Source organism: Haemorhous mexicanus, chromosome 28, assembly GCF_027477595.1.
Source record: "Haemorhous mexicanus isolate bHaeMex1 chromosome 28, bHaeMex1.pri, whole genome shotgun sequence".
NCBI classification, from domain to species: domain Eukaryota; kingdom Metazoa; phylum Chordata; class Aves; order Passeriformes; family Fringillidae; genus Haemorhous; species Haemorhous mexicanus.
Genome location: NC_082368.1, coordinates 4,370,077 through 4,382,657, shown reverse-complemented (window position 1 = coordinate 4,382,657; position 12,581 = coordinate 4,370,077). Strand labels below are relative to the sequence as shown.

The 12,581-nt window shown below is 65.8% G+C and overlaps 1 protein-coding gene across 1 annotated transcript; it reads right to left on the bottom strand.

Annotated features, from left to right (window-relative positions):
• Window positions 1–2,131: 2,131 nt before the first annotated feature.
• Window positions 2,132–3,208, bottom strand: NEUROD2 (neuronal differentiation 2). The gene has a single exon (XM_059869458.1). It carries the CDS (start codon window positions 3,206–3,208, stop codon window positions 2,132–2,134), a length of 1,077 nt encoding a protein of 358 aa, XP_059725441.1.
• Between the last annotated feature and the right edge of the window lie 9,373 nt (window positions 3,209–12,581).

The following is a 12,581-nucleotide window of genomic DNA, read 5'->3' as shown; positions in this document are numbered from 1 at the left end:
CTCCCAGGGGACCGCAGCGGTATCACCGCCGGTGGACCGAGCCGGGCCGCCGCACCGGATCCCGGTGCCTTTATTGGTGAGGGGGGGACACCGCCTCCCCGGTCCCGGGGGGGACACCCGTGGGGCAGAGCCGCGTTATATCAGCGCCGCCGCCCCGCGGGCCGCGCATTCGGGCGGCGGGAGCGGCGCTGGCACCGCCGGGGGCCGGAAGGGGGGCTCGGCCCGGTGCCCCCGGTGCCCCCGGGGCGGAAGGAAAGCGGCGAAGGCGGCGGAGTCAACATTGAATATTTATTAATCGCCGTCGAAGGACGCTCGGTAATTACAGCCTCGCCGCGATCGCACCGGCGGCAGCTCGTCACGGCCGACGAGTCCTGGCGGGGCCGGGACCGGGCGGCGAGCGTCCAGCGGGGCCGGGGGGGGGCGGCCCCGGGAGGGAGGGGAGGGGGCCGGTGCATGCAGAACGGCCGGGCCCCCGGCCCCGCGCCCCGCTCTCCGCCGCCGCCGAGCAGTGTCCGGGCGGCGGGGACGGGGACCGGGAACCGGGACCGGGGAGCGGGATCGGCGCCCGGCGCGGGGGGGGTCTTGCATATCGTTGGCCATAAATATTTATTAATCGAAATGAAACGGAACGGAAACACGAAAGCACTTCTGGTGTCGCGCAGCGGGTCCCCTTTGCTACAACGGTTTGTGGGTTTTTGTTTCTTTTTCCCTTTTTTTTTTTTTTGTTTTTTTCCCCGTTTTAGTTTTTTTTCCCCATAACTTTTTTCTTTCCTTTTTTCCCCCCATTTTTTCTTTTTTTTTTTTTTTTTTTTTTTTTTCGTTTTCAAAACATTTCTCAGAAATCCTCCTCCTCTCCTCCTCCCTGGTCTCTAAAAATGCTGGTTTTCTCGAAGGTGGTGCGGGCAGGTTCCGACAAAAAAATTCCCAAAAAACCAAAGAAAACCCAACAAAAAAAAAGCATTATCGGCTTCCCGGCGTCTCCCGGCTGAAGGAATGCGGCAAACCGGGACGGAGACCCCCGGGCCGGGCGCCGCGGGGGGGGCGCAGCCCCGCCAGCCCCCCCGGAGCCCCGCTTGCATAGCTGCGGGCTGCGCTTCCCGGCTCCGCCAGCTCGGGAAAACCGGGGCGGCTCCGCTGGGGCAGGGGGGGAATTCTTTTTTTTTTTAATTATTATCATTATTTTTTTCCTTTTTTTTTTTTTCCTCCTTTTTTTTTTTTTTTTTTTTTTTGTTTTTCCGTTTCAAGTTTTTAAAACAGGTAAAAAACGTCCTGACACACACGCTGCGAGGAGCTCCCGGGGCGGGGAGCGGGGCCGGGGCCCCCCCAAAGCAAAGTGCATCTCGGAGCGTCCGCCGGGCCGGGCCTCTTGCATAGATAGAAATTGGGGTTCGTTCCTCCCTGCGCCTCTTTATTGCTTCGGAAAGTTTCGCTCCGCGCCGAGCGCGGGCTCCTCTCGCTCCCACGGGCCGGGGCAGCGGGTGTCCAATGCCGGGGGGGTCCGGGGGGGTCGGGGGTCAGGGCTGGGGAGGGGAGAAACGGCCCAAAATGGGGGTGGGAGGTGGGGGAAAAAATTTTTAAAAGAAATGTATAAAATTTAATTAAAACGAATTAAAAACGAAACGAAGCGGCTCGACCCAGAGGGTCGTGCTGGGTAGCGGGGGGGCTGCGGTGGGCTGGATGGGGGGGTCGTCCCGTGCGGGGCGTCTCCCCCTGGAAAATAATAATAATAATAATAATAATAATAATAATAATAATAATAATAATAATAATAGCTGTAATAGTTATTGTAATAATAGCAACGATAACAGCGATAATAATAAAATAACTAAATAAATTACGTTAAATAATAAAGAAATGGCAATAAATAATGAAAATTTTAAAAATAACGAAATCGACCAGAATAAAAAAATTAAGGAAAAGGGAAAATCCTCCCAAAAAAGCACTTTGTCCCCACGGGGCGCGGGGACCCGCCGCCGGGGCCGGGTCCCCATATTGCACCAAAGCCCACGGCGGAGCCCCGGGGGCCGGTCCGCGGAGCCGCCGCGGGTGGGGTGGGGGGGTGTGGGGGAGTCTCCCCCCCTCCCCGCCACCTCGGCGATGGGGAGGGGGTGTCGGGGAGGGGGTGGGGGGGTCAGTTGTGGAAGAAGGCGTTGAGCTCCTCGTACATGGGGCCCCGCTCGTGCGGGAGGTGCATGTCGTAAGGGAAGATGTTCTCGGAGTGGACCCCCCCGCGCATCCCCGCCGACCCGAAGACCAGGTTATGGGCGGCGGGGCGGGAGCCGGGCAGCGCCGAGTAGTGCATAGAGTAGTGGTAGCTTTTCTCGTGGTCGGGGGATGAAGAGTCCTGCTTGAGGGAGAAGTTGCCGTTGATGCAGAGCGGGGGGCTGAGCCCCCCGTCGTACTCCGAGCTGTTGTAGTCGGGGGAGGTGTTGCCGTAGAGGCTCTCGTAGGCGGAGGCGCAGTAGCCGTGTGTCCTCAGCCCGTGCGGCCCGGGGCCGGCGGCGGGCGGGCAGGGCGCCGCGGCCAGCCGCGAGCAAGGGTAAGGGTAGGGGTGCACGGCGAAGGAGGCGGCGTTGGGGCCGTGGAACCGACCCCCCTCCTGCCCCTGCTCCGTCAGGAAGTTGCGGGAGTTGAGCTGGAGGCAGCCGGCCACCAGGTTGGTGGTGGGCTGGGACAGCCCCTTGCACAGAGTCTGCACGTAGGAGACCAGGTCGGGCCGCTTGCCCGAGCGCAGGATCTCGGAGAGAGCCCAGATGTAGTTCTTGGCCAAGCGGAGGGTCTCGATTTTGGAGAGTTTTTGGGTTTTGGAGTAGCAGGGAACCACCTTGCGCAGGTTGTCCAGGGCCGCGTTCAGGTCGTGCATCCGGTTCCTCTCCCGGGCGTTCGCCTTCTGCCGCCGCAGCTTGGACCGCTCCAGCCGCGCCTTCGTCATCTTCCTCTTCTTGGGGCCGCGCTTCTTGGGCCGCTCGCCCTCCGCCTCCTCCAGGCCTTCCTCCTCCTCCTCCTCCTCCTCCTCGTCCCCTCCTAGCTCCCCTTCCTCCTTGCTCTCTCCCAGCGAGCCCTCGGGCGGCTCCTCGGGGAGGGCGCAGCCCTTCCCCGCCCGCTCCTCCTTCTCGCTCCGGGCATCCTCCTCGCACTCCTCGGCCCAACCGGGGAATTTCGGGACTTCGGGGACCAGGCTGGGCTCGCTGAAAAGTCGCGTCAACATGGTGGCTGCAGCGGGGGGCAAAGAGCCAGGCGTTACCGGCGGCCCCGCCGCCCGCCCCCCCCTTCCCCGCCCCGCTCCCACCCGCCGGGACCGGCGAAAACGAATTGGGCGCGGGGCCGCCCGCCGCCGCCCCCCGCCCCCGCTGCCCGACCCCGGGGCCAACGGGGCTCTCTCGGGATGCGGCGATTCCGCCCCAACCCGACCCCCGCCGGCCCCACCGCCGGGGTCCCCGCGGCCGCCGCCAGCGCCCCTCTCCCGCTCCTCCGCACACCCCCCGCGCCTCCCCCGCTCCCGGCCCGCCCGGTGCCCCCCCCGCGGTGCCCCGAGGGCCGGGCCCGGTGTCGCCGGTCCCTCTTTGACGCCTCCAACTTTTCCCTGCCGCGGGCGCGGAGCGGCCCCGGTCGCGGCTTCGCCACCGCCTTCCCGGGGCCGGGAGGGGTCAAGGCGGGACCGCCGCCCCCCCCCCGCATCCCCAGGTACCCCCCGTACCCCCTCCGGCCCGGTCAGCCGCGCCCGGCTTCCCCTCCCCGCCCCGGGGCTCCCCGCGGCCGCCGGAGCGCGGCCCGTAAAATGCGGCGGCACCAACCGGGGGGCGGCGGGGGGCGGCGGGGGCGGCCGGGGCCCCCCCGGGGGGGCGCGGTGGCCGCGGGCGGCGGCGCTGCCGGGGGCGCCCCCGGGGCCGGGCGGCGCGGCGGGGCCGGGGCGGGGGGCACCGCCCGGGGCGAGGGCCGGGGGCGCCGCGGGGGAGCGGGGGGGCGGCTCCGCCAGGTCGGGCCCCCCCGGGGCGGCGGCGCGGCGGCTCCGCGCTGATTTCGTTGATGCCGCTCGGCCGCCGCTGCCCGCTCCGTCCCACCGGGACCGCGGCGCCCCGGGCGCGCCCAGGCTTGGGGGGGGGGGGGGAACGGACACGGGGGGCGACGAAACCCCAAGAACCCCCCTTGGGGGGGACTTCGGCGGGGGGGGAAAACCCCATCAGCGGGGCCCGCGGGGAGCGGGAGAACCGAGGGCCGGGGGAGAACGAAAGATGGGGGGGAAAAAGGGCGAGACGTGGCGGAGAAACAAAATCAACATGGAAGTTGCCTTTTCTCCATTCAAGTTTCCTCCGCTGCCCTCCCAACCCTCCACTTCTTACATAACTCACCTTCGGGCGGACCGCAGGAATTCTTATTTCATTGTTCCCAGCATCTTCTGGGAGCGGGACGCGGCTCCTTGAGGTGCTCCAGCCTCCTGCAGTCCTCTATCCAAAAGGAGGCGAGAGTGGCATCTCTACCCAGCAAAGGGGGTACCAGCTCTGCTGCCAGTGCCATATGGTTGGCACGTCATGCGCGAGAGCTATCACATGAGAGCTAATGATTGACATGCGCTTGCATTCAGGGAGATTTGTCTCTCTGGGGAAGGAGGACTCGCCATCTGTCACTCTGTACTCTAAAAAAAAAAAAAAAAAAAAAAAGAAAAAAAAACGAAAAAAAAAAAAAAACCCTCTTCCAAATCTCCAGCTCTGCCTACACGCTGCAAAATGGGACCCGGGCGAGATGCAGGCGATGGCGGGGCCGGGAGGAACAATGGAGCCGGCGGGAAAAGCGGCCATCCCGGGCGGGCCGAGCGTGGCAGGGACACAGGCGGGCGCTGGGGTGAGGGGGGCGATGCCACGGGGACCCTCGCTGGGAGCTGGCATCTGCGGCTCGCCGCAAAACGCCGCCGCGGCCGCCCGGCTCCGTCCCCACCCTCAGCCGGCAGCCGAGAGGCGATGGCGAGGGCCTGGCACGGGCTGGGGCACGGCAGAGGTGCTGGCAGTGCCCGGTTTGGCCACGCCAGCGGTGGCAGGGGGCTGCAGGTGTGGCGTGGGCAGGGCCGAGTGTCCCCGTGCGGGTGGCACCTCCACGGCCACACAACCACGCCAAGGTCCCTCCACGCCGTGGCACAGCCCCACACGGCCCTTGGCACCCTCTGGGCACACACAGAGCAGCACACACCCCCTTGCACGCTCACACCCTCCCTGGTGCACACAGGGGCTGAGCCCCCACGGTGCCAATCCCACGGGGCTGGTGGCCGAGGCCCGGCCATGCCACGGTGCTGCCAACGAGGCCTTTGTCTGTCAGGAACCTCCTCAGTGCTCTGCCACCCTCCAAATCTGTCCCCACCACAGTGACTGGGCACCCAGAAATCGCTGCTGCCCTTTGGTGGGCACCAGCTGGGCCACGGAACCGCAGCGTCCCCAGAAGCCACTTCCCATCACCCGGTGTCCCGGTCCTGGCCCATGCCATGTCCTGGATGTCCTCTGTCCAAAAAAACCCGAGGGTCAGGGCCTGCCTGGCTTGAGGGGTGGGGACAGGGGCTGGGTGCCACACACCAGCACGTGCAGGGTGAGGGTGGCACGGCCGTGACGTGGACACGGTGACAGCGGTGGCAGTGCCCACACGCAGACAAAGGGCCGGCCCTGCCCGGCCACCGGGGCTTTGCCAGGGCCGTCAGCGGTGCCCATTCCCGCGGTGCAGGTGCCGGGGCTGGATGTGACAGAGGGGCTCCTCCGGTGGTGAGCGTCCCCCCGGCAGGAGCCCTCCCACTGTCACTCACGGCTGCGGCCGAGCAGATGGCACCTGGGCTGGGGCCGGCCCGCAGGGAGGCAGGGCCCACCCCAGCCCTGCCAGGGTCGGTGCCACGCTGGGCACCGACTCCCGGGCATCCTCCTGGCACAAGGCGTCCCTTTCCCGCGGCACCGTTCGGCTCCCTCTGCTGCCGCCATCCTCGCTCTGCCGGTGGTGACCTGCGGGGATGGCGGAGCACCAGGAGCCCGCCCTCACCTGGTGCCCGTGGCACAGCAGAGCCAGCTCTGGGTCTGTCCCCACCGCCCTGCCATCGGTCCCCAGCCCTTGGAGGGTGGGCACAGCCCAGGTGTAAGGGCAGTGAAGCCACCGGTGCCCCCGTTCCTGGCATCATAATTATGACCCGTGGGGGACAAATGAGGGCCCTGATTGTGCCTGGGGACGAGGAGATGCCACAGAGTGAGTGGTCGAGCTGGCCTGGGTGGGGACAAGGATGGGGACGGGGATGAGGCACACGCCCCTGGCCCAGGGTGCCCATTACAGCCTAATTAGCAGCCGGTGAGGGCGAGGGTGGGCTCATCAGCATGCGCAGTGCTTGGAGGGAGAAGAAAGTGGAGACATGAAACAGGGAGAGGAGATGAAAGGGGAGCAGGGAGATGAAAACCCAAAGCTGTGCCTCGGTGGGTACAGCGGGCAGTGCCAACGGCCCTGGGCTGGGCTGTGCCTGGGTACGGCCCACAGAGAGGGCAGGAGCGCTGGGCACAGAGAGGGCGTCCCAGGGCTGTCCCCCTGCTGTCCCCTCCCCCATGGCCGGTGGTGGCAGGGCCAGCCCCATCCCGGTCCTTGGGTGGCTTTGGGAAGAGCCTTCCTCCACAGAGGTGAGCAGGGATCTGGAGCGCAGCGCAGGGGCTGGATGAGCAGGATCCATCCCACGGGAACTGGGGCTGTCCTGTGGAGCAGGGGCAGCTGAGGCTGAGCTCAACACAGGGCCAGGCACGGTTTGGGGGGCAGGGTGGGAGCAGAGGATGGGCTGGGTGCTGCCCTTTTGGCTGTGGAGGCTGGGGGAGATGGCCCAGCGACCCCAGGGCTCTGCTCCCCACCCCACTGGTGGTCCCCCTGTGCAGGGACCGGCTGTCCCAGCACTGCCACCTCCGGTCCCCGGCCACTCCCTGGTGGCCTCGGTGACAGGCAGGCACACTGAGGAGTTTGGCTGAGGCACGAAGCTCTTTCCTCCCCCAAATTCCACCCTCCACGTCCCTTCCCTCCCTCCGGCAGGAAGCGCTGGGTGCAGGGGGGGACCCTGCCTGCGACAGCGATGGCTCAGGGGACACGTGCCACGGGGAGGGCCACGGGGAGGGCACGGAAGCAGGTCGGCACCGGCAGAGCCGGGTGCTGGGTGGTGCCGGGACACGGCTGGGAGCCAGCTGGGCCCGGGTGGCTCCGGGGGCCCCGCGTGGGGCGAGGCTCAGCCGCCTGCCACATCCCCGGCGTGCCGATGTCACGGCGGGCCAGGCCACGCTGTCCCCTCCCGGTGAGGCCATCCCGGCTGTCCCCTGCCACCGCTGCTGGCCCTCAGCGAGGCCCGGGCGATGGATCCGGCTCCGGCATCTCCCCGCGAGCGGTGGCGGGGGGGAGGCGGGGGCCGCTGCCAGATGGAGCCGGCTCCGCACTGCAATATTTCTGGGAGGTGAAGGCTGGGGAGAGATGGATGCGCTAACGTGCGGCGGAGCCACCGCCGGGAATGTCACTGAGGGGAGGAGAGCAGGAGCTGAGCCCATCCCTGTCCCCATCCCTGTCCCCGTCCTTGTCCCCGATGCCTCCGGGCCGGGTCCCTGGAGCAGCTCCACCCTCGTAGGAGCCAAACCTGGGCATCCTCCGGTCCGCGGGTGAGCAGGGCCCCGGCTGCGGGGGGATGGGGAGGGGTGGGTGGTGCCCTGCCCGCCGCCGTGTCCCTAAATGTCCCCGCAGTGGTGACTGTGCAGGGTCATGGGAGGAGGAAGCTGATGGAGGAGGGAAGCTGAGGGAACAGAGGGGGGCTCTGGCTGGACTGGCATCAGGGGGATTTGGGGAACTCCTTCATCATCTTCAGAGGAGGATGAGGAGGTGCTGTGCCGGCCCTGGGGCTGTGGCGTGGCTGCTTCACCGCTGCTCCCAGGGCATCCAAATTCCTGCTCATATCCCCCACCTGTGTCCCCAGTATGTCCCCCCAGCCTGTCCCCAACCTGTCCCCCCAGCCTGTCCCCCACAGTCACACACACCCCAGGGACCTGACAAGTGCTTTTTAAGCCACACGTTGTTAATTAGGAAAGTGACGCCCGGGAATTGCCCGGCAGGAAACTGCCGGAGCTGCGGCTCCACCGGGGGCTGGGGACAGATCATCACGGGCGGGGACACAGAGGATTTGTCCCCCCTGCCCCACACTCCTTTGTCACCTGGTGTGTTCGCTGGGGTCAGATGTCCTTTGGGGACAGTGTGGCTGGGGACAGGGGACCCCAACCCAGGCCTGGAGGGAGTTGCTGTTGTGCCACCAGCAGAGCTGGCTGCTGCTGAGGTAACAAGGCCACCCTGGTGATGTCACAAAAGCCTGTGACATCACAGCTGGCCGGTGACATCACAGGCTTCAGGTGTGGCCATGGGAGCCTCTCCATGGCCACTGTGGCCACACTGGCAGTGCCACCCGTGTGGACACAGCCGAGTGGGTGATGCTGGCAGTGTCCCCAGCCCCCCCTGGCAGGTGGCAGCTGCCTGGGCCCGTTTTGGGGGCTGCCAGGGCCCGGTGCTGGGGGGATGTGGCACACGGGGGTGGAGGGGGCTGCCCGTAGCCATGGCCCCCTCCATCACCCCCATCTCACTTGTCTGCCCTCCAAAATCAGGCACAGGCAGCCTGGAATTGCTCTGAGTGTGTCAGGCCTCAGCCAGAGGGGTGGGCACAGGTGAAGGGGCACCTGGGTGGCACCAGGGACAAAGGCCAAGGGCTGGACTCGGGGCTGTGGGGCTGGGGGTGCCAAGCCCCACCCTGGGGGGGGTTTCAGGTCACATCCCTTGGGCTGGGTCCAGCCCGGTGCTGCTGTCACAGAGCTCAGCTTCTCCCCCACAGCACAGGGCACCCCAACATGGGGCACCCCGGGGTGCTCCCCCCAATCCCTGGGGACAGCGGGGACCCCCATTCCCCCTCCCGGGTGCTTTCGGGGACCCCCACTCCGAGGAGCAGCCCCCCCACCCCAACCCCGAGGTGGGGGGGGGCCTGTCAGGGAGCGGATTTGGGGAGATGGGGAGGGTCTCCATGGCGACAGAGCGCGATGACGACAGTCGCCATGGCGAGGCTGCGTGGCCCGGCCCGTTGCCATGGCGATGCGCCTGGCACAGCCAGTCGCCATGGAGATGGCCGAGGGATGGAGCGGTCCCCATGGTTCAGGGTTGGGATGGGATGGGGGAAAGGGGGCGTCCCGCGGGCTGAGCCCCACGACCCTCCACGCCGGGGCCTCGCCGGTGCTGCCGCCCGCCCGGCGCCGCCTCGTGCCCGGTGCCGCCGCCGCCGCCCGGGATCGTTTTCACGAGGCTTTTCCACTCCAGTTCACACTCCCATCTGACAGGCCCAACTTCTCATTTTCAGAGTAATCACTCCACTGCACTAATTGCACATGCAAATATGCAAATTCGTATTAATTAATTACTATACTAATTAGTTCTGTGGTATTTGCGAGTAATAAATCATTCGGAGGGAGCGGGAAGCTGGAGACCTGGCCCATTTACACTTCGCATAAAAATTTAATAGGCGCTCCGGCTGATCCGGGACAGCCGTGCCATCGTGCTTAAAGGCACAGAGCTGGCCTGGCACGGCGTGGGGGGCACAAACCCCCCCGGCCCTGGCACGGCGAGGGCGTCAGGGCGTGCAGAGTGGGCAGGGAAAAGTGAAATTGGGGGTAAAGCACCGGGGAGGAGGGATGGGGGGATGGGAGGGGGTGATGGATGGGGTGGTGGTAGTGGTTTCCTTGTGGGGAAACTGAGGCAGGGAGGATAGGGTGGGGGTACCCACTGCTGTGTGTGGGGGGGGTTCTCTCTTTTTCTCTCGCCCCTTCTGGCAGCCAAGGATGGGAGTACCCGAGGGTGTCACCCTGCTTGGCAGATGGGCTGGCTCTCAGTGGCCACTGCTGCTGCACCGGCATGGTGACCATGCCTGAATGGTGGCACTGCCACCAGACAGGCACCGTGACCACGGTGACACTGTGACCACACTGGCACTGCCACCAGACAGGCACAGTGACCACACTGGCACAGTGACCACAGTGACACTGTGACCACACTGGCACTGCCACCAGACAGGCACAGTGACTACACTGGCACAGTGACCATGCTGGCACTGTGACCACACTGACACCGTGACCACACTGACACTGTGACCACACTGGCACAGTGACCACAGTGACACTGTGACCACACCAGCACCGCCACCAGACAGGCACAGTGACCACAGTGACACCATGACCACACTGGCACTGTGACCACACTGGCACTGTGACCACCCTGTCACCACGATCATGCCAGCACCACAACCACGACCCCGCTGGCACAGTGACCACATGCCAGCATGGTGACCACGCTGCCACACTGACCACCCTGGCACCGTGACCGCTCTGGCACTGCCACCACACCAGCACTGTGACCGTGCTGTCAGGGTGACCACATTGGCACTGGGACCAGGCTGGCACCGCCACCACCGCGCCAGCCCGGCGCAGCCGCTCCCCGCTGCCACCTTGGGGGATTTTGCGAGCCTTTAATTGTCGTAAGCACAGATTAATTAAGCAGCGATAAACACAAACCCATGCATTATTGATGAATAAGGGTGAGTTCAGGTTGGTGCGAGCGGTGTAATTAAATATAAACCTCAAGCTGCCCATTGTTAAGGGACAAATTACATTACTATTGTGACACGTGTCGGGGCGAGGGGCTCACGGCCTTGCACCTCCACCCACAGCCCCCAGAGAGAGGGTGGGGGGCAGCAGTGGGCACCCCACAATGCCAGGGCCGGGCACTTTTCCGTCCTGGATCCGTATGCAGCGAGGATGGTGCTCCAAAGGGACACGTCATGGATCTGTGGGGACAGCAGCAGAGATGGGATGTCCCCACTGGGGTGGGGGGACAGTGGGTGGCACAGCCCTGGATGCACACGCGTGAACACACCTGGCACACACGTGCAGATGTGCACAGCCCTGGCACACACACGAACACACACGTGCCCATCCCTGGCGCACACACATCATCATCCACAACCCCCTCCCCAGACTCCTCCTTCCCTGCTCCCTCCTCCCCTACCCAAACCCCCCCTCACCGTGCCCCGCAGCCCCGACCCCCCCCGCATGACCAGAGCCCCCCCGTGGGCACCGCACTGTCCCCGTGGTCCCTCTGGGATCCCCCTGTGCCAGGCACCGTGGCCGTGTCCCCTCCCCGCCAGCACCGGGTTTCCCCGTTAAATCCCCGGGGACACCCCCACACCCCCACGGGGACAAGTGACAATGACCCCGGGGGGGGCTGCGGGAGAGTGGCGAGCCCGGCTGTGCCCCCCTGGCCCCCCCTTGCCCGGCGCGGGGTGGGGGTGCCAGCTGGAAGCTATTTATTAACCAGTCATGGTTAAATTGGTTTATAAATTAACAGATGTTTTAACTTTATTCTTTCTTCTGGGAATGGAGGCAGTAAACTGGTCTGTGCTGGCGGCCGGGACCCCCTCGGGGGGGTCAGGGATGGGCTGGGGGGAGCGGGGCTGGGAACCCCCATGAGCCCACCCTGGCAGGGCTCCGTGGGGGCACCTGGATGAGTTTTAGGATCCTTTGGGGGTCCCGGCTCCGTAGGGATGGTGGTGGGTGGGGCTTCAGGCGGTAGAGGACACGTGCTACAGGTGGGTAAACTGAGGCACGTGGTGTCCCCCCCCCCCCACCCCCAGGCAGAGGAGACCCCCGGGCTGCCTCTCAGAGTCTCACCACTGCACCCCTTACCTGGAACCCCCCCAGATTTGTCCCCCCCACATTCCCCCTTTTTCCTCCCCGGCTTCCCCCGCTAAGTTCCCCCCTCAAGGTTTTGCCCGTTCAGCCCCTCCTGAGCCGGGCACACCCTGGCACCGGGCTCTGCGTGCATGAACCCCCCAAACCAGCACCCAAACCCCTGCCTGGGTGGGTGCCCACCTCGGGGGTGCTGCCCCAGGACCCCCCAGTGCCCCCGATGCCACCCCGTGGTGTGGGTGTGAGGCTTGGCACGGGCCGGTGGCTGCCAACCAGGGCAGCTCCAGCCGCGGCTCCGCTCCGGCCACCCCGTGCCAAAGCCCTTGAGTCGCTGCCCAGCCCGCGCGGCCTTGCCAGCCCCGGGTGGCCGTGCCAGCCTGGCCATGCCAGCGTCAGCAGTGACATCTGCCACCGCGTGCCGCCGACGGGCACACGGGGCCGGTGAGGGCACCAGGAGAGGGCACCGCCCGGGGGGTCGGGGGGATGCAGCCCCCTGCCCGCCCTCTTGGGGGTTCAGGGGTGTGACTCCTCCTCCTTGAGCTGGGGACGTGGCCACCCCTGTGCTGCCAGGTGTGGGGACACAATGTCCCATCCTGCCGGGAATCCGGGGACACGGCCCCTCCTCGTGCCCCCGCACTTTTTGGGGGTACGGGGATGCAGACCACCCCACTTCATGCTACAAACATGGGGTTGGAGACCCCCGGTGGCGCTGGGTTATAGGGGTGGGCCCCCCCAGTCCTGCCTCAGTTTCCCCATCTCACCCCCCAGTGCAGCCCAGTGTCCCTGAGCAGGACAGGGGGTGCCCCTTCCCCACCCCCCCATGGACCCCATTTAGGG

Bases quoted from the DNA above. Each gene is read 5' to 3' on its own strand.
- NEUROD2 (XM_059869458.1), bottom strand. From the start codon at position 3,208: ATGTTGACGCGACTTTTCAGCGAGCCCAGCCTGGTCCCCGAAGTCCCG.